Source organism: Apaloderma vittatum, unplaced genomic scaffold (genome assembly GCF_000703405.1).
Source record: "Apaloderma vittatum isolate BGI_N311 unplaced genomic scaffold, ASM70340v1 scaffold21118, whole genome shotgun sequence".
NCBI lineage: Eukaryota > Metazoa > Chordata > Aves > Trogoniformes > Trogonidae > Apaloderma > Apaloderma vittatum.
In genome coordinates this window covers 38,271-63,394 of record NW_009729330.1, presented here as the reverse complement: position 1 = coordinate 63,394, position 25,124 = coordinate 38,271, and the positions used below count along the sequence as shown (strand labels likewise).

Genomic DNA, 25,124 nt, shown 5'->3' with positions numbered 1-25,124 from the left:
TTATATATATATATATATTCAAGTCACCAAACTTACATGATTTGTTGATGCTCCATTGTCATCTTCTCTGTATACTTTTGTGTATCCTTCTCATACTTAAGAGGCTTGCGATTGAACTTTCCCGGACTCAGAAATCACGAGGCATTTCACCTCCAGACACTCATCTTAGTCCCCAGAATGACGATGGTCCAGAAACAAGATCAAAGAAACCTGGACAAAGCACTGAGGCACTGCTTGAGAGTGTTGCTGCTCCAGGATCAGCACGAGAGAGCAAGGAAGAGGAGGAAGAGAAGATCCAGCATGAAGACTTTAATGTAGGAATTCTTTTTCCTGCCTCTTTGTTTCTGTGTAGCTTCTTAGGATAGGATAGCGGTAGAAACATAGGTGGGCTTCTGACTTGTAAATTAGGATTTGTTACCCTCTGCATGAAAATAGGAGATAACACACTTGAGAGCTGGCAGCGAGAGGTGATGCTAGAGAGATTTTCCAGAGCAGAGCTAATAGGTGCCACCGCAAAAAAGTTTCCAAGTTGCAGCTGAAAAATAAAACTTATCTGTGTGCTACCAGCCTTTCTTGTGCTTTGGAAACCTCCTACTGCTGAATGGTAGTGTGACACTCTGCGGAGAGTGTTTCTGCTTTTGGTGAACGCATTGATGTGCAACTGAAATATTGCTTGTTTGTTAGTTTAACAGAAAGATTTGTTCTGTTTTTCCTGTAGCATGAGCTCTCTGATGGGGACTTAGACATAGACCTTGCTGGAGAAGACGAGGTGAACCACCTCGATGGTAGCAGCTCTTCCGCTAGTTCAACAGCAACCAGTAACACTGAAGAAAACGATATTGATGAAGAAACTATGTAAGTAATCTCAAAATGCCTTTCAGATCATCACCTTGTCTCCCAGGATAATCATCCTAATTCCAATGGAAACTGATTTATTTGCTCTCTCACAGTTATGGGCCAGGGGAGGGGCGGGGTTCCAGCGTAATGTGAGAGGTGTTTCGTGTGCTGGGATCAACATGATCTGATAAAGTTAATGCTAAACATCGAATTTTTGGTTAGTTACTGTCTCTTCATTAGTTTTAGTGTTATAGTCTGTCTTTGGCAAGTGATAGTCTGTGAAGGTTCTTTCCCAAAACACTATTACGAAATCCGTTTCTGTGCTGTGACAGAAGGGAGTTTTGGTATTAGGAAGTGTTGTAGTGATAATAAGGACAATTTCTTAAACTAGAGAGTTTAGGATTCTTAGATGAGATGATGTCAAATCCCAGAATCTTCATTAAAACATGAGAATGTGTTGGAACATCTACAAATATAGAAGATTACAGGATCGGATTTAGCAGTCTAGATGCGTATGGCACTTTTGGACTCTTGGTTCAGACATTTAATTAACACCCTTTAATTTGTTCAGTTTGTGTAGCCTGGAATGCACAGTGCCTCACGCTGTTTTCAAGGTATGTGCCATAACCTTTAACAAGAGCTGAAAAACTAATAACTGTATTTCTTTTTCCACCCCGAATCCTCTCTTAAGGTCTGGTGAAAATGATGTGGAATATAGCAGTAATATGGAGCTGGAAGAAGGAGATCTCATGGAGGATGCAGCAGCTGCTGCTACTCCTGGAGCATCAGGTATGAAAAACAGCCTTCAGAATTCCCATACGTGCAGAGCGCTGCTGGATTCCTTCCCCTGGTCTTCTTGGAAGCAACACCAAGCTGTGCGTTCTGCAGGCATTTCTATTTCTGGAAACGCGGCATCATGTGGTTTGTACTGATTATTGCAGTGTAGCAGAAACACTTCATTCGTTCAATAAAAAAGGGGGGGAATCTTCTGAACGTGCTAGTTTTAAAAATGATACATAAGTTCGGAGGGAGGCTTTTCTGCCTCTGAAACCCCTTCCATTCCGATGGAAAGTAGACTGACAAATTTTTAGTAATATCTGTGTGGCCTCTGAACGTGTGACATGTTCACTTGGGTTTTAGCACACTCTAAGTCCTGAAGCACATGGAGGGAGTGAAGAGTCGTTACAAGGCAAGCAGAAATTCATTTTAAATGCCGTAATGGAAAGGCACTCTAGGATCTCTTGCTGCCTAGAGATAATTATACCCCTCCCCGACTGCTTTTTGGCTTAAACATACAGTTAGAAGTTATATCTGATTAGTTAGAAGTATATCTGATTGCTTTCAGAATCTGTACATCTCTAAAATAATACTGATGTCAAGTTTCTTGCAATGGTTTAATTTCTAATCTGCTTGCAGAACTCTGTATTTACAGGGAATGATGCAGCGCCTGTGTCCTGTGTAACACACTTTTTTTTTTTCCTTGGGCCCCAGCCACAGCTACCCCTCTGCAAGTGGACGGCATTCGAGGCGGGGAGGAAGCGCCCTGGGCTCAACAGCCAGTAGCAGTTTACTAGACATAGATCCCTTAATTTTAATCCACTTGTTGGATCTAAAAGACAGAAATGGGATGGAAAACCTTTGGGGCCTTCAGCCACGTCCACCTGCCTCTCTTCTGCAGAACAGAGGTAACCGTACATCCTATATCAGATGACGTAATTCCAAGCTGACAGTGTCTCTGAGAATGCAGGGCCAGAGTTAGGAGCAGATTGGAGGAGAAAAGTGTGCCGAGCAGTCCTCTGTGCTGCTGGCTGGGCTGCCCTGTCCTCAGCCGTGCTCAGCGCGTGCTGCACCTTGCTGCCCGCTCTAACACATTCTTTGTCTTAATGGTCAACCTCAGCTTGAGAATGCCGGATGACTCAACTAAAACCAGAAGTGTCTGTCAGGGAGGGTCTTCTCAGCTTCTTGGGGGACGTGACTGAGCGGGCTGGCTGCTGCGTTGTGTAGCAACGTTGTAGGGATACAGTCAGCACAGTTTCTTTGACTACAACTGTGGGAGATGAATGAAAGGCCCTTTTCTAGAAGGGCTTAGCACTGAAAGACAAAACAACAGAAAACAGCTAGCTGCTGAGGAAGCAGTAACACCTCTCACTTCACACAGTTTGTGCACTTAGTGGCTGAGAGTACCAGGAGCACAACGTATACTAACAAGAAAATAAATCTCGGAATTTACTTTTGTATGAAAAGGGATTTTGAAACAGAACTAAAAATATGTGTGTAGTAGTAAGGCTGGAAAAGCACACGTGAGCAGTTTTGGAAGAAAAATGGATCAAAATGCCAGGAGCCATAATTAGTGGTGGTATTTAAATAAGTGAAGCCTTGGAAGAGTACTTGTGGTTCAGTTAGGACCCTCCGACTGAAAACAGCAATGAGCTTCATGGGCAGCAAAAGCAAGAGCTGGCAATTCTGGCACCGTGGCTATTGCTGAAGGTTTGTTTGCTACAAATAAACGCTTGCTTTTGCTGCAGCAATGACAGTAGTGCTATGGAATTTAAAAGCTAGCTCAGACTCTTTGTTCCTCTGTGATTAGCTTTTTTTAATGTAGTCATGTAAACACTCAGATGAATTTTCAGCTGAATGGAATCCATATTTCCAAAAATGGAAGTTGCTTCTGTAAGTACAAAAAGAGGAGGCAGCACATGAACTCTTAAGTCTGTTTTGCCTGGAAAAAAGCTAAGGCTAAAGGGCCTTAAGAGAGGGCATTGCCCTCCAAGCTGCACTGTTCAAGCAAAATAAAGTTCCTCCGTTGTGTGAAATGGTTTTCTGGTCATCTTTAGCTATTGGCTATGCAGCTGAAATTTCCTCTTTTGCTGAGGTTCCCTTAGTTTGACTGTTCCCAGGGCTAATTCAAGTCAGTCAACAGAGGGAGAGCTGCTGTTACATTTGGAGTTTGCCAGACTTCACCTCCTAAGGTGAAGGTTTCTAAGAGCCACTTGGCTCTAGTTTTGAATTTGCAGTGAAACACTCACAGAATTGAAAGCGCTTCAAATAAACATCAAAGTTGATCTAATTCTGGCTGAGCAGCACGTAGGCTTAGTCGGGTATTAGCTCCTCGACCTGATCTTCTTGTGTTAGGTACTTAAGGGAATTCCTTCCCTAGTTTCAGATTTCTCTGAGTTCCATTATGTTAACATGATATATCAGTGATATGAGAATCTTGTACATTTGCTCAACAAATTTCATGAAAACAACCGGGCTTGTGAACTTGAGCTTGTCTGGCAATCTCGAGTAGTAGCTCAGCTGCCCTCCGAATTCCAGCAGTAGTACCGGGAGCAGGTCTGGGGGCTTCTGCCATGGCGGGCAGGGAACATGAGCCTGCTGGCCCGGGAGTCGTGCAGCACTTGCAACCGAAATATTACAGTGCCCCACCAGTACAGAAGTGTGTTCCTCTGTCCCTCGTTGTCACAGCAGGGCAAGAGGTAGAATTCTCATCACTGTTAAAAAGATATGTGTGTGCTTAAGTTTTACTTACCTGTTGCGCTCTTTAACTTTTCCTTTGGCAAAGGATCATCCTATTCTATAAAAGATCGAGATCAGCGGAGACACCAGGCGATGTGGCGTGTGCCACCTGACTTGAAAATGCTGAAAAGACTTAAGACTCACATGGCTGAAGTTCAGAGCAAAATGTCTGATGTGAAGAACCAGCTGTCAGAAGTGAGAAGCAGCAATGCTGGCTCGTGTGGGGGACAGCCGACCTTCTTCTCCATTGAGCAAGGCGCTTTAGCTGCCTGTGGCACAGAAAGCTGCAGCAAGCTGCAAGAAATAGGAATGGAACTACTGACCAAGTCTTCTGTTACCAGCTGTTACATAAGGAATTGTAAGTGCGTTTAAATGTTACCCTTTGAGATGGCAGTTGTACGGGGGATTTATGTATCCAGGCATCTGGAGCTAGACCTTTTGTAGTTACTCAGGCTTAAGTTCAGCTGTAAGAATCCAGTAACGTAAAGCCTTTGAGTGAGTAAATGTTACTGAAACTGGTTTCGGTCCTTCTCACTAAGAGCACCAGAGTGGTGGTGGCAAATAGCGTGAGTCCCACACTGAACCTCCTGCTTTCCAGGTCCTTTGTTACCTTGGACTTGGCATTTAAGGGCTGAAGAGGAGGTTTTGGCTTCTTTGACCTTAATACTTTCATGGTGGCTGAAGAAATCTGTTTGATGGCTTCCTGAAGGAGGCCTTAGTGTAAAGGCAAGTGAACAACCCTTGTGTGCTCTGGGCTACATCCATCGTTAGCTCTAGCTCGCCGCTTGGGCAGGAAGGCTGTGGAAGGAGTTTTGTGTAGGATTGGAACGAGACTGAAATGGAGCTTAACTTCACTTAAGCATAAAGACAGAATGCTGCAGCAGTTTGGCTGAACACTTGTCACATCTTAAAATATTTTTTGCAGCTGCAAGTAAGAAAAGTAATTCACCGAAACCTGTTCGCTCTGGAGCAGCGGGTAGTATGTCTTTACGAAGAGCTGTGGACTGTGGGGAGAGCAGTCATCGGTTAAAGGGAGATGGTCAGGCTTCTGAAGGTAAATGAGGTCATCTTTACTTGCGTGGTGTGGTACATCTGTGCATTTGTTGTACAACAGCTTTTCAAGGAGTCTTACTTGGCAACAGAAGTTTCCCTGAAACTTGACTGGACCCTTTCTCGGGTCTAATTAATGTGCTTCTGCTGGGTTGTGAAACACGCCACATGGTTCACTTAGCAGAACGTCAAAATGTACGTTACACGTTACTTCTGGTCTCTCTGAAGATGTTTCAGGAGCTAACCTCATAATGCTTCCAGTTCCTCTCCCTCTTCCCTCAGGTGGCCTCGGGAGCTCCAAGCTGAGCAGCCGGCACCATTCTGCCCGGCCCCCGGCTGCCAGCAGCGCTGCTGAGGCGCCACCCAAGCCCGAGGAAAGACCTTGTGAAGGTTCAGATTCCGACGTGGGAGTTTCTGGCTTAAGTGGCTTAGCTGCTGCAGAGAAGACCAGAAAAGTTGGTGCTCTGGGGTAAGGGTTTTATTCTTTTCTCTTCTTGTTACCTCCTCCCCCACCTTCCCTTGATCTGGAAAGAAAAAATACCAATCTACTCAACCCAGGTGCTTGTCGCATGGAAGAGAAATTACTTTGAAGTTTACTTGGTTGCTGCTGTTCCCTCTGGATATCAATTTGTGGTTTTATAACTAGGTTACAAGTAGTCATTGTCTTTCCTTATTTTAAGTTTGATCACCTGTGGATGTAGTCTGAAACTTCGCTTTGAAAGGCAGGCCTGGCCTCTTTTCCCATTATCCCTTGCAATATATCCTCTAACTGAAAGTTATCACTTTGCATTTTCTCATTTAAGACAGTATTTTTCACTAAAAGGATTGGTTTCCATAGTTGGATTAAAGCTGAATTTCTAATGTGGGATTTTGTACGTCTCCTAATTCTTTCTTAAGATCGAATTCCAAAGGATGCCGTACAGAAGGCACGCAGTCAGGTGGTCTGGAAAACAACTCCGAACCTGGTGAGCTGCAGAGTGTGCTTTCTGAAGGTGCTTCTGCGGGGCCTGAAGAAGGTAAATTGGGTGTTGTGGAGGGCAAATGCAGTGTGACAGCACTCCAGACTATGAGGATTGCTTTCTGTAATGGAATTACCTTGAAGGGGAAAGAAGAAGAAAAAAAACTCCCAAGAAAAGCTGTTTTGATGGCTGTTCAACTTAGCTGCAACATCTGGCAGCTGTAGTGTAAATCTGAAGGAGGAGAGAACGTCTCTTGTGTCAGTGCTGCTGTCTGTGGAGAAATAGTGACGTCCTGATGCTGCAGGAGTGTGAAGGCCTGACAGGCAGTGTTACGTGGTGCCGTTTATTTCTCTGGACCAGGAGTTGCTTTTGTACCTTGTGATATGTGTCTTCAGGTCCTTGCTTTGATGTTCAGTTGCACGGCCTTGAAACTAATTGCTTATCTAGTTAAAACAGTAGCCAGTGACCTTGGCTTTTAGGTTCTTTCCCTGCAGGAAAAAAAACACTGGGAACTACCTCCACATCTGCGTCCACACTAGAATCTCCTCAGCATTTTAGTCGTGTTGGGTGTTGTGGTACATAAGCCAGTTGCCTTAGAGACTTGGAGGAAACTTTCCCCTCTCCCTTCCTGCATCCTTTCCATGCTGGAAAAAATATTATTGCTTTTTTTTCTTTTTTTTTTTTTTGAGAGTCCACGTAGAAGAGTTTTTCTTATCTTGCTAACTCTCCTGCCTTCCACCCCTGCACTAATTTGAATTTCAATGACTGAATTGTAGCGCAAAGCCTATATTAAGGTGCCAGCATCCATCTCTATCTGCAGTGTGCAATATTGTGTAGGAGTTGGCATTTACAGAAGGTCTCTCAGTGACAGAACTGAATTTCTGCTCTTAGTCACTGCAGCGTGATCGTGATGTGCTCCTGCAGTTCTCCTATTATAGCAGAGAGCCTGATAGGAAAATGTTTTTAAAAAAATGAAATACTTCATTGTTAAAAACCCCAGGAAACAAGTGTAACAATTTTTTTTCCTTTCAGAGGAAAAACTACAGTAGAGTTGGCACCTCACTTAACTACTTGCTTTTTCTTAGCAATGAGTATCAGCTCTTGGAAAGTAAAAGAACAGAGCAAACCTTTTTTTTTTTTTTTTTTTTGTCACCTGCAAAGCTATACAAAAGGGAGGATTCTGACTGCTGTCAGTGCAGTCTGGCAAAACAAAAGAAACCACCTTGACTATCAACAGCTATGCTGCTTGCTTTTTTCAGTTTTTTTTGGTAGGAAAAGCATATTTTTTGTGCATGAGACCTGAATAAGGTATTGCTGCTTGTAGGGACTGGTAGGTACATCTGCTCCATGGGTCAAACTGCTTCTTTACTGTTCCAAAAGCTTCCTTTATTTCCTGCCCTGACTGCAGAGGCAGGCTGAGCAGCTGGCAGGGGAGCGCAGCCTGGGGACACCCCAGTCTGTGCTGGGCTGGGGATGTGTCGGAAGCGCTCCTCTGGAGCTAAGCTGCAGGGCAAAATGAGGCTGTTTGCGAAGCTGGTACCCACCGTTGTGTCACATTCCTTAGTGCTTTGGTAAATACATTTAGCTCTGAACATGCTCCTTCTCTGTTGCTCCTTCTCTGTTGTTCCCCTGCCAGCTCTTGGTATTTGATATTGGTAACTCCGAGTCTGAAAAAGTGAATGCTCCAGCTACATGGGTCTTACTTGTACCATTTTCACCTTGTAGTTTTGGGGGTTTTTTTGTTGTTTATTCGTTTGTTTGTTTTGCAGCTGAGGTATGTCAGAAGCATGTCCTTCATCTCCTACCAGGAATGAGCAGTGACAGCGACATTGAATGTGACACAGAAAATGAGGAGCAGGAGGATGCCACCTCTACCTCAGAGGTGTTCAACCACGCCTTCTCGGTCCAGTCCTCAAGTGAAGGTAGAGTTGACCGTGTGAGCCCACCTTCCCAAACACCCGGGCGCCTGCCTCGGAGCTCCTGCGCTACAGGACGCCGCGAAAGCGGAGATACCTGATGGTGCTGTAGCTGTATCAAAGCTCGAGCAAGCGCCAGTAAGATTTGGAACTCCTCTCCTGGGATCCTAGTTGAAACCAAAGCAAAACGGGAGGGGAAACTCGTTCTAGCCTTGAGAAGTCAGTGTAGGTGAGTCTCCTGGGGAAGTGTTGGAAAACCTGTAGCTCTCGTTTTTCTGAATTGGGGCTCCCTGTGTACCAGGACAGTCACTGCAAGTAGGTAACTACTGCCTTAGATGCGGATTTGCATCTTAATTGGCAGGAATGTGTTTTGAGCACTTCAGTGGAGTGCCTTGTATTTCTTTGAAAAACTTTAACCTTGTGATGAAGTTAAAAGGTGTAAGGTGACAGCTGACAATAGGTGAAGTTGACTTTTGGCCTGAATAAGCATCCCACGCGGCGTTATGGCTCAGGAATTAAGAGTTTGCTGCTTTGCTGTACAACCGCAGCAGGCACTAAAACTTTGCAGCTCACCAGAGGAATCTAAACATCGTTCATATCTGTGCTTGACGGGGAGGTATCACATTTAAAACCATGGCAGTCATAGAATCATCGAATCATCCTACCTCTGTCAGGCACATCGGGTGCCAGTGTTTTAGGAACAAAGTACAACACAGCGGGCCTTGCAGGCAATGGAGCGTAAACTTGAACTGATTGTTCACCTGGGAAGGGTTACTTGGTTTTCCTTTGGTTTACTTTAGCCTCGGACCGGTGCTCAGCGTTCCCCGAGGGCGATCAAGTCGGGCCTGATGATCTCAGCTTTGTTACTGGAGAAGACAGCACCAGGTAATCGGAACTGTTCGCCTGTGCAGTGGCTGTAGCCCTTGGGGGTGCCTTTCTCCTACTGATGGAGCCGCAGAGAATTACAGGCAACATTTTATCTTGTGAGGGGGCAGGAAGGTGTCTGTACAGTCTGACGTGCTGTGGTGGAGACCAGCAGCAGATGGGTGAGCCCCTGGGCCCCCCCAGCACAAGGCAGGTCTTAAGGCAGTCGTTAGAAATTACACAGGGCTGAGGGAGGGCTGGCTGGTGCTTTTGCATGCTGATGCAGTTTTTGATAGAAAACTGATTGGATTAAGGTATCTAGTGCAGAATTTTGACTCATGTTCGATTGGAAGCTGTGAAACTGTCCTGGTGTGAGGGTTTTCAGTGAAAACTGCCTTTCTTTGGAGCAGCTAGAGAACAGGCTCGGGGCCTGAAGACCTGCTGACTTGTGTTCCTGGGAAGAGGCGCGTTCGTTCACTGGAGCTTAGACCAAGGCTGCTGTTCCTGGCTGTGTGCGCACTCCATTCTGTCAGACACCCTCGTGTTGTTCTTCTACAGTCGTCTTAAACCTGTTACTGGAGTAAAATGACCCCTGAGGGGCCTATGCTGCAGGTTGCTTTTTTTTCAGCTTCAGAGGCTCTGAAAAAATAGCCAAAAGGTGCTGGAGCCCTGTTTCAGGATGCGTGTCCCGTTGCGTCATTGCAATAACTGCCAACGTGTGAATGTCCTCGTTTTAAATGGTAAGAATGGGCAGGGGGAGGCTGCAGATTCCTGCAGGTCGGGGGCTGGCGTGACATCATTGGCACGGGAGTCGTTTTCCTCAGGCCAGGGTGGGGACCAACCGAGCACGTTGCCAAACTCTTTGCCCCTGTGTGTCGCGTTTTGAGCTGCTAAACTATGTGTGAAGCTATGGTGAGCGCTGAATCGCTGGTTAGTGACAGAGCATGAGTACCTGTAACCCAGAGTTGTCCTTGTCTTTGCTGGCTGTACTGACGTTCGTTTTGCTGAATGTTCCACAGCGTCATGTTGTACAACTCCTAGTTTAAAACTGTTTGCACTTTGTTAATAAAATGAATGTTGAAACCTGGTGTGAAGTTTTAGATGTCTGTGTAAATAACTAAAGGGTAGGGGCTGCCGGGTGCTGCTGCCACGCTCGCCTTGCTCTTAAGTAAGTGCTGAGTTGCTGTAATGCCTGACTGCTTATGGAAGACTTTTTTCCTGCCATACATCTGTCACTTTTTTTCCTGAATTATTCAATGAAAAGCATTTAAATCTCTTGGGGGCTTTTTAAAGCTGTGTTTGTAGAAGCCAGTCAAATGCTTCAATCGCCTGTATTCAAATAGGAATTGAGGATGAGCCACAGTTTTTACCCAAACTTGGTTTTGTATTTCTTGGCTCTGGAGGAAAGGTGCAGCCTGTGCGCAGGTTCTTCCCGCTGCTGGGGACTGTGAGAAGCTGCACCCCCCCGGCAGGGCGGTGTGTTTGCCGTTGTACGGGGCCGCGTGGTGATGGTTATACACAGCTCAGTTAGCGGTAATCATGGATCCTGCCTCTTCACCGCTCACAGATGCTTTACGCTTAGTATGAGGCTCAAAGCTCAAGTGTGTTCTGATGAGTCCCGTGGTCTGGAGTTTGTGTCCAACCTTTGCAGGGACAAAAACAGAGCCAGTACCATTCGTGCTTTGCTTGCCTTGCAGAGAACTTGTTGAAAAATCAGGTGTATGTAAACAAGAGGTGGGGAAAGAGGCTTGGACAACTTATCTAACTTAATTTACAGTGTGTCATAACACCCGTGTCCCCTTCTGGCTGTAAACCAGGCGATAACTACATGGGCCAGTGCTGAACAGCATCATTTTCTCTTACACATCACACAGAGGAAATCTGCTTTCCCCACAGTAAAGAAACTTTGCTCAGATGGCTGTTGCTATCTTTGTTAGCTCTTAAATAACCAGACTATCTTGAAGTGTGGTTTAAGTTACTGTTTTATTAAGATATTGGTAAAACTTCAACAGTTTTTCCTGTATAAACAGCTTTCATAAATAAAATGTGGATGACTAATACATGGTTATAACTAAACTCATAGGTGAGAACAATATTGCAAAGGGCAAGTCCCAACACTGGTAAATGGTTAGCTTGAATTCATTCACTTCCTAAAGAACATGTTAGTTTCATGAACAAGATAATACAGAAAGGTCACCAGGAGCACCCCGTGCAGCAACTGCCACCACACCTGCCTCCCCACACGCGTACTCGTGCAGGAGTAGAAGTACTCGAGGAGATCTCAGCCAGTTTCCCCTGCTCTTGTTCTGAAATGTCTTCCAGAGTGAAGGAGAGAAAAACCAAACAAAACACAATTGTGACATACAAGAGTTGTACTAGACCCTAAGAGGTGGGGTTAATCTTTTCGTTAGCTTCAATGCTGGCAAGTACAGTGCGGTCGCCTGTTCAGCGAGGACTGGAAAAGTCAGAGGTTGTGTTAATGCTTCATTATTACTTATTGCACACGATACAAGGGTAGAAAGTTTTGTTGCTGTTGCGAAAAGGATATGAATTAAAGAAAGATTGCCCTAAATTACAGGCATGAACAAAGCTGCAGTATCCCCTCCGATGGCTTTATGGGACTAGTGCCGAGTGAATGACTTGTGCTAAAAGAGCCCCTAATTTAGACCAATCTTTCTCATTTTTTTTTCCCCCTCAGAACATTGCCAGGGTCGGGAGGATTTCGTGAGGAGAGAGTGGACCTGAACTACAGCAGCCGTGTCTATAAACACAGAACTCATTATGCCTCATCTTATCTGCCCATAGGACAACGCGTTTCTCACTGACACACAGTGTTCCAAAAACAGAGCGGAGTTTCTATGACGATGTACCACTATAAATGTGGCGTTAAGTTAAAGTCTGCTTTGACATTGTCCTTCCGTGTTACAATGCAACCTAAATCAAATACTGAATGGTGTTAACTTGCAAGGACAATTGATGGCACTTCTAGGTAAAGAAAAGTTATATACATGCGTTTCCACCCACCTTTAGTGCAAATCGAAATGGGTTAACAGCTCCCTGGTCTGGTGCTATACTGCTCTCTGCAACGCAGACATTCCTCAGAGTTGCACATTTAAAAAGTGTACACAGGAAACTACCAGCGCGGGGATCGAGTGAATCCCGCCAGTACTCACAGTGAACAGCTTACGAGCGAGTTTTGAGCAGCTTCAGACAAACCGCCTGGAGCCCGGTTCTCAAAACCGACACAATTACAAAATAAAATAAAATAAATGTTTTCACGACCTACCTCCTAGTTCTGCAAGCACGGTTAACACGTAAACTGAAACTGATGCGGGTTGTGTTAACGCGGATAAGGGATACTTCAGCTCTTTATTGGAAAGATTCGTCATACAAATTCCACCACCACTAAGATACACAATAAAAATACAAAACACAGGTCACAGACTGAATCTCAGTATCAACGGTTAATAAATACAGTTAGATACTTCTCTATTTGCCTAATATTTTTACATTGTCACCAGATAGACAATCAAAGTACGAGATACAGAACACTTAGATACCGTTAGAGAGGGATTATTGCTTACGTTAGCAAGCAGCAAATAAGGGCACAGGATTTTGAACTGAAGAGAACTACTTCCTATCACCAGTGGCGTTAAAACACTGCATTTCACAAAGCACTGCTTTTTTGTCTAGTGTGTAGAATCAAGAGCAGCATATATCAGACCAATAACCACTACTTTTAATATTATAGAACTTTAAAGGACTTACCTTACAAATGGTTCCTATCTACTCTATAAATATGCATTTAGTGAAGAAATGAACACTTGCTAGCTATACAATGTTTTTACCTGACCACACTGGAACTACAATGGTAGATTTTTATTTTTTTTTTTCTCCTAGCGAGATAAATGATACGAGTCGCTGAATCATCATTTACGAATCCACACCTAAAAACCTAGATCCTTCCCAAAACAGCACACATGCAGCCCAGTGCTCTTCAACTGCTCCTGCAGACCGGGAAGAAGTTTTATCATCCAGAACAGCGTTTCAGTCTAACTGACTCACACAAGGAATTGCACTTGCACCAACTTTCTCTCCGAAGCACGACAGCCAGCTATACAATGGACTTTCAGTGCGTCATTATTACTGTGAATAATTGAAAACAAAGGCACCGCAGAGATGCCTGGAGTTGCATATTTCACCGTTTCATGGTTTCTCAAATTTCCTCAGTAAATCTAACTTGGAACATACGCTGCAGCTAAAGAGAACGTTGACAACAGCTAAGGCTTAATAAGATGACAGATAAGAGCCAATGATCCCGTAAGATAAAGAAAAAAATAATCTGAAAAAGATCAAAGGAATCTAAAGCCCCGCTCCAACTCCTGGTTACTCACAAAGCCTTTTGCTATTCATCAGATTGCTTTTAAAATAGTGCATCAAAGATAGAAGCAGCGGAAATTGGCAGAATTCAGACCTTGCCATCTTGTTGTGTTGAATAATCTCCTGACTACTTAATATTGAAATACTTCGCAAATTCTAGCTAAATACTAATACTGTTACTAAATTGTTACTGCTAAATCAATATGAATTGTACAAGAAACTCTACGAAGACTTAACTTTACTCATAGTCTTCCAAAGGTCCTGCTGTGACAAAGAATTGTAACGCGGTGTGTATTTAATGGAGCTGACGGGGATCGTCTGCTTGCCTACCTCCCAATTAACCGCTCCCCTGTGGGCTTCACATCCCCTCAAGAGCAGGGCAGGGCCTGTTTGTTTCCCGGTTTGATAAATAACACTCTGCTTATGAAAACAGGGGCAGCTGACATTCCTCACTGCCCTTTTTGATGCCAGATCTAACCAAAGCAGAGGTCTGCCTTGTCAGGGATTTTTACCCTGTCCACTAAACCCTGAGCACAGCCCCTGCTCACCTCCCGCGCCTTTCCCGCCGGCTCCGGCTTGCTCCGGCAGCCCGGCATCCGTCCCTGCGCCCGCTGGAAACACCAAACGGCAGCAGCAACGCTCCTTGTACACACAGCGCCCCACCATCCGCAACTTTGTATTAAATTATGCCTTTGTCGTCTAGAAATCGTCACCGAAACCAAACAGCTCATCAAGTTGCTCATTATCTCTCGCAAGCAGTTATCTGGTTTGACTGGTTGAGGGACAGTAGTTTTGCATTGAACATCTCCACAGATTGGTTTCTTTTAAGACCTGAGATGAAGTTACGGTGGAAAGAGGTTGGCTCAAAGCATTAACCACAATCACGTTCAATTAAAACTTAATTGAGAACAGTTTCCTAAAAGGACAACTGAGAAAAATGCCACTAAAAGCACCAGAAAGACTTTTTACACTGCACCTCTAGCCATAGGAAATAATTTCTTTTAAAACTACAAAAACCAGTTTTCTTCATATTTCACATTTTATGTTACATGAAAAGAAAATAGGTAAATTATGAGTCTGTACCTCAACTGGAGTCTGAGAATAGAGAAGCAGGAGCTTAGTGTGTCCGTTCCTAAGTTACCTGGTAAAACCCTGTATGGCTTTTAGTCGTCTACCTGCAAAAGTGGGTGTCTAATTCGTCTTAATGCTCACCTGAAATAAACAGAAAGCAGAACACAAAAAAAACCCAAAAACAAAACACCACACACCTTGACCTCTATGGAAACTTCCCCCCCACTCTAAATAAATTTGGCAGTTCTAAACCAGAATCTTTCTTTTACCTATTGCTCCACAGACATACCTCAGGCAGGTTCAGCTTTCTGTGTTCTAATGACCGTTCCCTACTGGTGTCTGTTCACGTGAACCAGCTGTTTGGCTTTCACTGGTGAATGTGGGTAGTTACTGGTGTGCGCGGGTGGCCGGGTGGCTGCAGCGTCGCTCAGGGCGGTACCACCACCAGCTCACTTGGTTGAGATTGAAACAACTACATTGGTTAATTCCTAGATCTATTTACACACGGTTTGAGCTTCGCAGGGGACTGAAGTACAGTTCTGAAATGCCCGTCTTTTTTCGCTTTCTAATGATGCCAGTTTTATTTGGGGAATGTCTACGTCGGGAATCTGAGGGGAGAACACGAGGGAGATGGTTACATTTTACAGCGTTGATGGAGGTATGAATCTGATATACAACTACTTTGCCTTCGCATCAAAAACATGCTCTCGCTGTAAGTGCTATGACCGGCCAGCCTCCACCACGGGGAGTGTCTTAATGACAACCTCGTGCTACCGCGGGCCCGGACAGGTAAGGACAGGCTCGATCCTTCTATATGGGAAGGCTCACGAGCCAGGAGCGGCACATGAAACTTTGGTTTGAGCCAGGCTCCTCGTCGTCTTTTCCCATCGCAGAGCCGGAAGTGAAAGAACGCGGCTCGTTTTCCCAAGGATTTGAACAGTTCATCTTCCAGCCCAAAGATGGGGGCCAAACCCTTTGCCCCGTAGATGCTCGGCCCTGCAGCACCCAAGCGAAGAGGAGCGTTGTACTCCCTGGGATCGCTCTGTCCACGGATCGACGAAGAGGTGATCTCCGGCGATTCATTCTTCACTGTTAAGCTGTTGATCAAACTTGCGCTCTTTGGTATGCCAGGACTAAACACTTGAACGGGTGGCAGACATTTGGCACTCTGAGGTGTACTAGTTTCTGGTTTTGTCAGGTCTAAATAGCCTTGATCCTCAAACGGGGTAACGCTGGACCCTATGCTTAAGCTAGTTCTGTCGGTGAAGGAATCCACTCGTCCTTCATACCCTAGGTCTGCAGGTGCTGAGCACTGGTGCTGAGGCCACGGTCGTTTGCAGTCTCCATGGTTTTCCTTATCTTCCCCACTGTCTTCCTGCCCACCTTGGAAAGAGTTCTCCGTCCAGTCTGACTCCTCACTGACACTGACTGCTGCGTTCATGTCCCTGAGAAATACCACGATGACGGTAATGTTGTCGCTGGACCCGGCATCCCGTGCAGATGCCACTAATTTATGTGCTACCATGCTGCTGTCGCCGTTATTCTCCTTGAGATGGTCAGCCACCACTTTGACTGCTTCGTCGGGATTGACTGTGTCATAGAAACCATCGCAGGCTAAGATGAGGTAGTCTTCAGAGCCATCCAGTACAGTGGAGGCAGAGTCTGCATCCCCACAGATATATGGCTTGTGCTCAGCATCCCCTGTGGGAAAACCACACACAGATACACAAGGGTTTGCAGCCGCCGCATCTGGAAGCCCTTTTATTAACACAGGGTGGAACCAACTACTCTCAGCCCAAGTTAAAACAATTATTTGGAAATTATTCCCTCAAACTGTAGAGGAAAAAAATAGAGGTCATGGGTTTATCTTTAGCTGTATGTTCAATTTTAGTAACTAGAAAAATTACAGGAATTAAAAAGAAAAGCAAGTGTGAGAAGGGAATTAAAGCCCACTCTTACCAATAGCTCTGGAGACTGACAGGCTCCCATTCACCCTCCAGGCTCCAAACCAGACCACACAGCCACCGAGTGCCTCAATGCGTTTCTTCTCATCCTAAACAGCAAAGCAACACAACAGCTGTTTGGGTGGCACGTTCAGCACTGCCATCGCTCTCCAGACACCTCAGTCAACACTGGGCATTTCCACAGCACAGCGTGACGGAGCCTGCAGGCCCCACCAGGTGAGAAGGAAGGATTCGCACTCAAATCCACATCAACTGCCAAACAGCCCAGGACGACCAGAACCTACGCTGCCGCTCCAGGGGACACTGGCAAAGCAACGTGCAGGCCCCAGCATCCCACACAAAGCTGTCAGCTTCAGTGGTAAACACTGCCCTGGTGTATTTAAAACATTCTCACCTCTCGATCGGGTTTGTGGGGTTTCATCAGTTCCACCGCTTGACCTCTCCTCACGAGCATCACCTGGGAGTCCCCAAGCCAAGCCACGTGCAGCATATTTCCTCGGATGAAAGTCACCACCCCGGTGGTTCCACAGCGCAGACTCTGGATAGGGTGACAAAAAAAATGCCCCAGTTTTAAATAAGCAAATAAGAACCATTTCAAACCTTTTTCTTGCTAACTCATGGACAGAACATGTTGATTCTCCATATCCTCAGGCCGTTCCCAGGAAGGAACAGGCAGTGCTTTTTCCTTATGGCTTCAAGCATTCAGTAGCAGCCCCTCAGAGCCAGCCCGGCCGAACACGAGGGATGGAGTTTGCCCTGTGATGTCCTTTTCCTTGGAATCACATTTCGGAAGCTGGGCTCTGCCAGTGATGTGCTGTGCTACTCTTTGAGTCGACTTTCTGAGCCTGTGTCCTACCCTCTTGACAGAAATACCTGTGGGTTGATGCCCTTGGGAGGAGGTTTATTTGTGAGCATCTTGAGTTCTCTGCATAAAAGCCGCATAAGTTTAGGAAGCCTAGGAGTGAGTTAGCTATTTACTCTTGCTTTCCAGGGCTAAGAATAGCAGCAGCATCCTTCTAAAGGAACTGGATGTTGTGAGAAGTGGAGGCTGACATCTCTAAAGGACATGAAGAAGCCCATCGGTGGGTACCAGCCCTATGGCCTGTGCAGGGACAGCTCTGTGCTGGCCCCTGGCCCGTGCTCAGCACAGCGCTTGGAGCACCCCTGCTAACACAGACAGAATTTATAGATTAATACTCTCAGAGACAAGCCCAGGTAACTTAATCACCTCTCTGGCTGCCTTCTGGACAAAGCGCTCGTCAGTCACCCGGAAAGCTCGGCACAGCGCTTCCGCCGGGTCATGCTGAAACATCTCCTGATGGACCATGTTCACATGGAGATGGATGGAGGCATAGATGGCAGCATCTACTCCCCCGTGACCATCAAACACTGCAAAATAAGCTTGCTCTTCTTGGTCCTGTCAATGGAAACACATTGAGAAAACAACTCAGGAGAAAGCAATGCTCTCAGTGCTCCTTATGTCCCATTTTTTACAATTCAGTCACTCAACTCAAACAGAAAGTGCCATTTCCATCAAATTGTGCAGGAGTTTTTGTGACTGCAAAAATCACAGTGAGAGAAGAACATCCAATACAGTTTGCATGAAGTCTACAGACTGAAATCCACCAGGGATAAAATGTCAGCACAGTTAAAACAGTGAGCCTCGGCTTTGATCCTCTTAGTTGTGGTTTGGGTTTTTCCCCCCTTAAATCTAATCCATATCATCTTTGATGCCTGGTTTGTGTTTTTTTTTTTTTAAAAAAAACACCTAAAACTGTATGTACTCTTTAATCAGATAATTATGATTATATTCACAAATCAAATACGGCAAAAATCACTCATCTTCAAGTCAGTTTTCTCAGCTTCCCCTTATCTGTTCAAACAGAGAAAAGAAGCTGTACCAAGAGACAGCAGCTCCTGTGCCTGCTCATACATAGAACACACCAACCCACTGTCAGTGCCAATTCAACCCTGACAGCCATCTCAATGACTAGAATATTTGTACATTGTAATTTTTAAGTAATGGGCTCCAACACAAATTGGAATAAGAAGCTGACAATTGACAGGCAAAGGAAACATTTGCCTCTGTTTGCATTAATATCATTTAAAGGCAAGAATGGGGATAGGGCAGAAGATGGTTATTAAAGTGACAGCGTGTAATAAAGAATCGATTATGCAGCAACCTGATCCTAAAGGTAAAATTCTTGCCACTTGCTTCTATTTGCCATTCTTCAGTGTCCTGTTTCATAGCTGAAGGAAGAGCAAGCATGAGTGTTTGACCAAGAGCCACATAAATAACTTAACAGAGGGAAGCCCGACCCCACTTCCACCAAACTGCTCACGTCACTAGATTCTTGTGTGAACTGCATCCCATTCTCCTACAAGTTTTGCATTTGTTTGGGTTGCGGTGTTTGGGTTTTTTTTTTAACTTTCTTTCTTTATTCTTGTTTTTGGCTTCTTCCTCCCAAGAGAAAGGGCTGTAGTGTAGTACGCACCCACCACTGCAGGGAACGGGCTTTGGTGATGAACCGTACAATGAACCAGTTCCTGACTTCCACTGGCAACCCCCTTCTGCACCCGGGCTCCTTCAGCCCAAGAGAGGCTCCACCCGTGATTATCATGCAGTGCTACAACGCATCAGCTGCTGCTCACAAAAGCAGGGCTGCTTTCTCCATGACGGCAGGTCGCTCCTTCAGCCACTGCATGAGCAGCTACAGCACGACAGGTCACGTACAAACTTTGTCTAGCTAGATGACATTCACCAGAAATCCGGAAATTGCTGTTTTATTCTATATGCCCTACGTAGAAACTGCCTGTCGTGCTGCTGCTATGGTTAAGACCAACTTAAGAGCAACCCTCCTTAGGCTATCACAGGTCTGACTTTAATTTTCACAGCCGAGGACTGCCCAGCTTCCCCAAGAACGGAAACTGGACTTAGCATATGCATCTGCCTTGCACGTGATGTCTTTTTACCTCGAGGTTGAAGAGCATGTTGAAGTCTGGGATGCAGACGTGCTTGTCTTCCATCTTCCTGCGCATGTTCTTGATGGCGTGGATGGATGTCTCGTAGTAGCGGTGGGGCTTTGGCTGGAGTGGAAAGTCTTTCACCCAGTTGCTGCAGATCTCGTGCAGTTTGCTAAAAACTAATCGGGCCAGCTTCACTGTCTCGATCTCTGGGGAAGGCAAAAACCACAAATGAAAGGCTAAGAGTGTTATTAAGTGAGATTTATTTTTTTCTTGCATAAATTACAAAGATGAAACAAAACCATTTTAGCCAAGCAGCTGAAATAGATATCAGCAGGGAAATCCTGAGCTCTGATGCATGAAAAGAGGAAGCCAAACTCACCATAATCAGCATTCATCAGTAAGCATCTCATTGTTTCTTTGTCTTTTGAACTTAAACATTCCCCCGTGCCTTTGGGGAACTCATTTGCAGCATCAGAAAGAATGAAAAGCAAGGATGTTTCCCTCAGCATTTGATCCCCTGTGTCACTTTGCACAGGGTGGTGCAGCTGTGCCACAGCACACAGCATCACATATGAAAATCTCAACCCATTTCAGTGGACTTGGATCAAACTATTCCAAACTACACCCTGCTGCAGGACCGAGGTGATACAGTCGTAAATGATCTACAGGCATTAATAATGTTACTTTAAGACGTTTTGGTGGTGTATGCGTTCAGGTACCTTTTTAGTTTTGCAATATTATTTTCAGATTCCTGACTAGACGGCGCGTCAAAGAAATCTGCATGAGCAAATGAGAAAACCATAAAAAAAAAGGTCTTAAATTTAATAAAATGCTGAACTGTCACTCCTGAGAAATAGTAATTTTAAAACGTGAATACTTGGGCACTTGACAATTATTCTGAAATTCAGGGGAGGAAAATATTAAGTATCAGAGCTGAACACATCAAAATCTCTTTGTTCGTGATCATTTACCAAAGCCAGAGATCTTCAAAGCTGAACAGCAGCAATCCATGAGTGTCAATCACTCCTGGAGGAGGAATGCCTCAAATACGGGCAGAGGAGAGTTACAGCATCTCTCAGTTCACGGAAGTTCTGTGAAGAACCTAAAAGCAGGATTTACTAATTTCTGTACTAGGTCTACACAAGATGTGGGCTACAGTGAAGGAATCAAAAAGGTTGGAAAAGACCTCTAAGATCATCAAGTCCAACTGTCAACCTACCACCACCACGAGCACTAAACCATGTCCCTCAGCACCACAGGCCGCCAAGATCCTCAGGAGCAAGCTATATTTCCCAGCTCTGCTGATTATAAGTTGATTAAAGCTTGATCTGCAAGAGCAGCTGTTAAACTGAAAATAAGTGACATACATAATCAAAAGGAGGAGTCCTAGCTTCTTGATCACACAGCTTTGAAAACAAGTGGTAGAAATCAAATGACTGGGTCACCCCATCAGAGTTAACGGGCACCAATTCCCCCCCAACACCTGTACTGCTCTCACCAGTGCCACCAGAAATCTCTCTGCTGGGTATTATATTTAAAGAGGGAACACATACAGCCTGACATGTCCAAATTATATATTTTCCAGAAGTGAACCCCATAGGCTTGAGCTTCCAATTCTTTCCACTGGGCACAGACGAAGGGAAACGGCGAAGATTGCAGTGCCACGTGGCTGCTACACTTCAGAGCATCACTGAAGGAAGAAGGAAAGAAACCCCCTGGCTGCGCTGAGGCATGAACCACCTTCGCCAGCAGGGACTGTGGGCAGTGTCAGCATAACCAGTAAATGGTCCTGAGGTGAAAGGAGGAGAAAGGCCCACAACGGTTAAACCACCCCCTCACAGCTCTAAATTGCTCATCAATTGTTAATGTGGCAGCGCTGAGCCAGAGCTGACTCAGCTGTCACTGCGGTTGTGTCACGGAGAATTTCGTTTCCCTCCTGCTGCTCCCGAATCCCCAGCAATGGAAGTAGTGGCTTAATTGTACCACAGCGAGTGGAAAATCCAGCTCAGGCGTTTCCGTTCCCAGCGATGACTGACTTCTGTTAGGGCAAAGGCAGGGTGAAAAGAATACCAGTAAGCAGACTCTGCTTCTTAGTACCCAGATTTTAAGACCTTTCGTGAAAACGCAGACTGCGTGACCACAGAGATCAGTACCCAGGTTTGTAGACATGTCACCAAGCCAATGACCAAGGTTTCCCCTACTCTAAGAACTCCAGTTACTGACTAGTCAATGACCACTTTGTGTCTTGGCTACAGTAATCCCATCTCCTGGGACCTGGGAAGACTGGGCGATGGGACTTGGTGATTTGCTTTGAGAAGTCTGCTGGCTATTTTAGATACCTCCACCACGTCAAGTAGTCCTGCTACCCAGCCTCCTCTGGTCGTTCCTTAACAATGCCCATGTGAACATCTTCCTCCACAAAAAAACCCCAATACTAAATGTTCTTAATCTGACCTTTCAAAAAGCAAAAGAAACATCTTGCACTTCTCACGGGAGCTCTCTTGCTCCCCTCCAGTGCAAACGGAACAGAAGAATCAGTCATGGCCTATGACTCTTCAGTTCTGTTCTTGATATTCAAAGACATATGGTCACCACGAATATAACAGGCTCATATTTTTGCATTTCTACATCTGTCAACTCAAACCAGTTTTCCTTCTTTTAAGATTAGCATTCTTCTTTCACGAAGCTACTAATTTCCTTTCCACCAGCACACCAATAACTGCTTTTACTGCTCTTAAGTATGCAATATGATTTGTCACGCTGCAATTCTCAGAGTGAAATGCGTCACTAAGGAAATCTGGAATAATTTTTTTTTCTTCTAGAAAACTCAAACTTGAGGCAAAACAGGTAAATGTCTCCTTGTGTTACAGAGAGTAAAAATCTTTCTGGGTTCATAAGAAAAAAACAAGATAGAATTGGGTTTCAAACCCAGTCAGCGAAATTCAGCTTGGTTTCCTGTTCTGCAGCAGTCCAAACATCACTAGGATAAACAGTGAGCTCTGAGCACAAAACTTCAAGATGCAGAAATCCCATTTTTGTCACCTGCTACAGTTCCCTTTGTTTTCTTTCAAAGCGTGAAAGTCTCCCTCCGTGGTACCAGTCCGTCAGAGCACTCATCAGTCACTGCTCTTTTCAACGTAACCAGCCCAGGCTCCTCAAAGGCCTCCTGCTACGGAAGTTTGAGAGGATGGAGCTGCTGACTTTTTGCAGTGAAATCACCCTGCACACACTCCCCTGGTTTTGTTACACTTTGCATCACTTGAGCTAATGCTCCATTTCAAAAACTATCCTTTTTTCAGTATACTATTTGAAATTGCAGTATTCAAGTGAAATCTCTGCTTTATTATGATCCAGATGTTCTCTCCCTTCCTCTCTACCTTTATCTTCATATTTTAACACTTTGCATCTCTAAAGGTAAGTTTTATTTTCAAGCACCTCCATCGTGACAATCCACCTCAACATACTACGTCTGGAGTCATATATGTAGCGGCTGCTACGGCCTATACACACATCGATCTATGTTTGCATCTGTGTATTACAGATATAGATATATTTAAAAGGCATTTTCTGTAGGTGTGAGCGTTTTGTGGTGGTTGAGCTTTTTTTCTTTTTCTTTTTTTGTTGAACTCTTCCAATATTCCTTGTGGAGGCTTAGTCAACATTTCCTTAGAGACTGTCAAATATTTATGCAAGTCTCGGAGATCTCAATTTGAAATTAATGAAGGCTGCTCAGCCAGAACACTGACAAATCTATTCCATTTACCTGCTCAGCAGGAGGAGGCAGCAATACCTACAAAAACAGAGCCCATAGCATGTTTTTCTGTTTCTCAGGTTTCCAAAGGCCTCTGAGAAACACAGCAGAATCTTCCTTTTTCAGGAGCCAGATCTATATATTTTGCTTATCTCCAGAATCATTTACTTCTATTTTATCCATAAAGGAGTGAATAGACAAAGCGACTGTATTTTCAAAATCAAATGACAGAATTCCTCTCAATACACAAGAAACATTGTTCTTCATTGCAATAAGCACCCCAGGAAGTTTTTCAAGGTTATTTAGGTCAGCAGAACCCTGAAACGATTTATGGTGCATGGCTTTACGCTAGATTCTGTAAAAAATTTGTTAGCCAGCACAATAAATAAGGAAAAGTATATTTTCCCTTTAAGCGTGAAATATCTTTATCCCATCCTTTTCTAAAGCTGTATTAAAAAAAAAAATCAAAAAGCCATAGTAAACACTATGCTGACCGAAATAATTCAGAATGAAATTCTCTCTTCCCACATATATTTGACTCTGCTCTAAGGCTGAAGGAGGACAACTGGCACTTGCCAGAGAGCAGCAGGACCGTACAGTCTAAAGTGCTTATGAAGAAACAAAGGCACCAGAAATAGTCTTATGAAGGTGCACCCAAAAGAAAGGAGGAATTTCCACCTGGTCTTAAGGAGCAAAAATTAGATAAAGCAGAAGTATAACCAGAGAAAGGCATTTAAAAACGGAGAAGGAATTCGAGAAAAGCTAAGAAAGCTTTGACTAAGACATTAGCCACTAGCTCCATCAGGAGCAGTGGTGAAGTCTCTACCAATCCTTTTATGTCAATATGGGATATTACTTTACAAGAAATCTAGCCTAACTTGGTTTAGTTAGCCAGGAAAGGGAACTAATTTGAGGAAAATCTAGTACCATTCAAGTGCTCAGACTAGACGGATCACTGAAGTCATTGCTGACTTTAAAAGAACTATGATTTATCTGCAGAATGTTCCAGTATACAGTGCGAATGAAGGATCCACACCATGTGAAATTGTACATTATCACACACAGATGTACTTACGAATGATCCCATCTGCGTTGTCCACATGCTTTGGTAAGTAGTGTGCCGAAAGATCGCTCTGAAGGACCTCATCTGAAGTTGCTCTGGCTAAAGCAGCAGCCAAAAATGAAGGGCAATTGCTGGAGAAGAAAAACAAACACAAGAAGAAACTCATAAAAATGTATTTTCATCTGATTTAGTACAGCAGCCAAAAATGAAGGGCAATTGCTGGAAAAGAAAAACAAACACAAGAAGAAACTCACAAAAATGTATTTTCCTCTGATTTAGCAAAGTAATTTGCAGTAAGGGAAATACATAACAATAATTTTCTATAAACAAAAAGGAATTTGAACCAAGGGTTGCAAAACTTTCTATTCTTCTTTGCTAGACAGCACCATAATCCCGCAGCAAGACCTCAAACTCACCGTGTGGATTTTAGTGACCCTATTTCACTCTTGGCCGTTCCCCATTTCTCAAGTTTTCAGATCTAGACTTGAACCTTCCTGCAGTGTCTGTTGTGCAGCCTTTGCCTAGCATGTATTTTCTACATTGAACCTTCCTGCAGTGTCTGTTGTGCAGCCCTTGCCTAGCATGCATTTTCTACGTGTGCATTATACGCTTTTATCTTAAACCCATTCTGTCTGGTTTCTCTTACGAACTGGAGGCAGGATTCCGAAGGAATACGCTTTTATCTTAAACCCATTCTGTCTGGTTTCTCTTATGAATCGGAGGCAGGATTCCAAAGGGTTAGACAAGTCCCCAGAGTTCAAAGGGTGCAAAACCTCACAAAGGGGC

At 44.5% G+C, this 25,124-nt stretch overlaps 2 protein-coding genes across 2 annotated transcripts; one reads left to right on the top strand and one right to left on the bottom strand.

The window, feature by feature from the left end:
• Positions 1–101: 101 nt before the first annotated feature.
• TRIM37 (tripartite motif containing 37) lies at positions 102–9,167 on the top strand (the record flags this gene model as incomplete). The annotated part of the gene is made up of 10 exons (XM_009874401.1): positions 102–314; positions 719–855; positions 1,529–1,620; positions 2,325–2,522; positions 4,400–4,711; positions 5,279–5,407; positions 5,686–5,872; positions 6,301–6,419; positions 8,171–8,284; positions 9,079–9,167. Coding segments are annotated over 10 exons (1,590 nt in total), but the record flags the coding sequence as incomplete, so codon positions are not given.
• A 6,060-nt stretch (positions 9,168–15,227) lies between these two features.
• On the bottom strand, positions 15,228–24,469 carry PPM1E (protein phosphatase, Mg2+/Mn2+ dependent, 1E; the record flags this gene model as incomplete). Its single annotated transcript, XM_009874400.1, has 6 exons — positions 15,228–16,294; positions 16,553–16,646; positions 16,952–17,095; positions 17,786–17,974; positions 19,531–19,730; positions 24,351–24,469. Coding segments are annotated over 6 exons (1,813 nt in total), but the record flags the coding sequence as incomplete, so codon positions are not given.
• Positions 24,470–25,124: the final 655 nt, after the last annotated feature.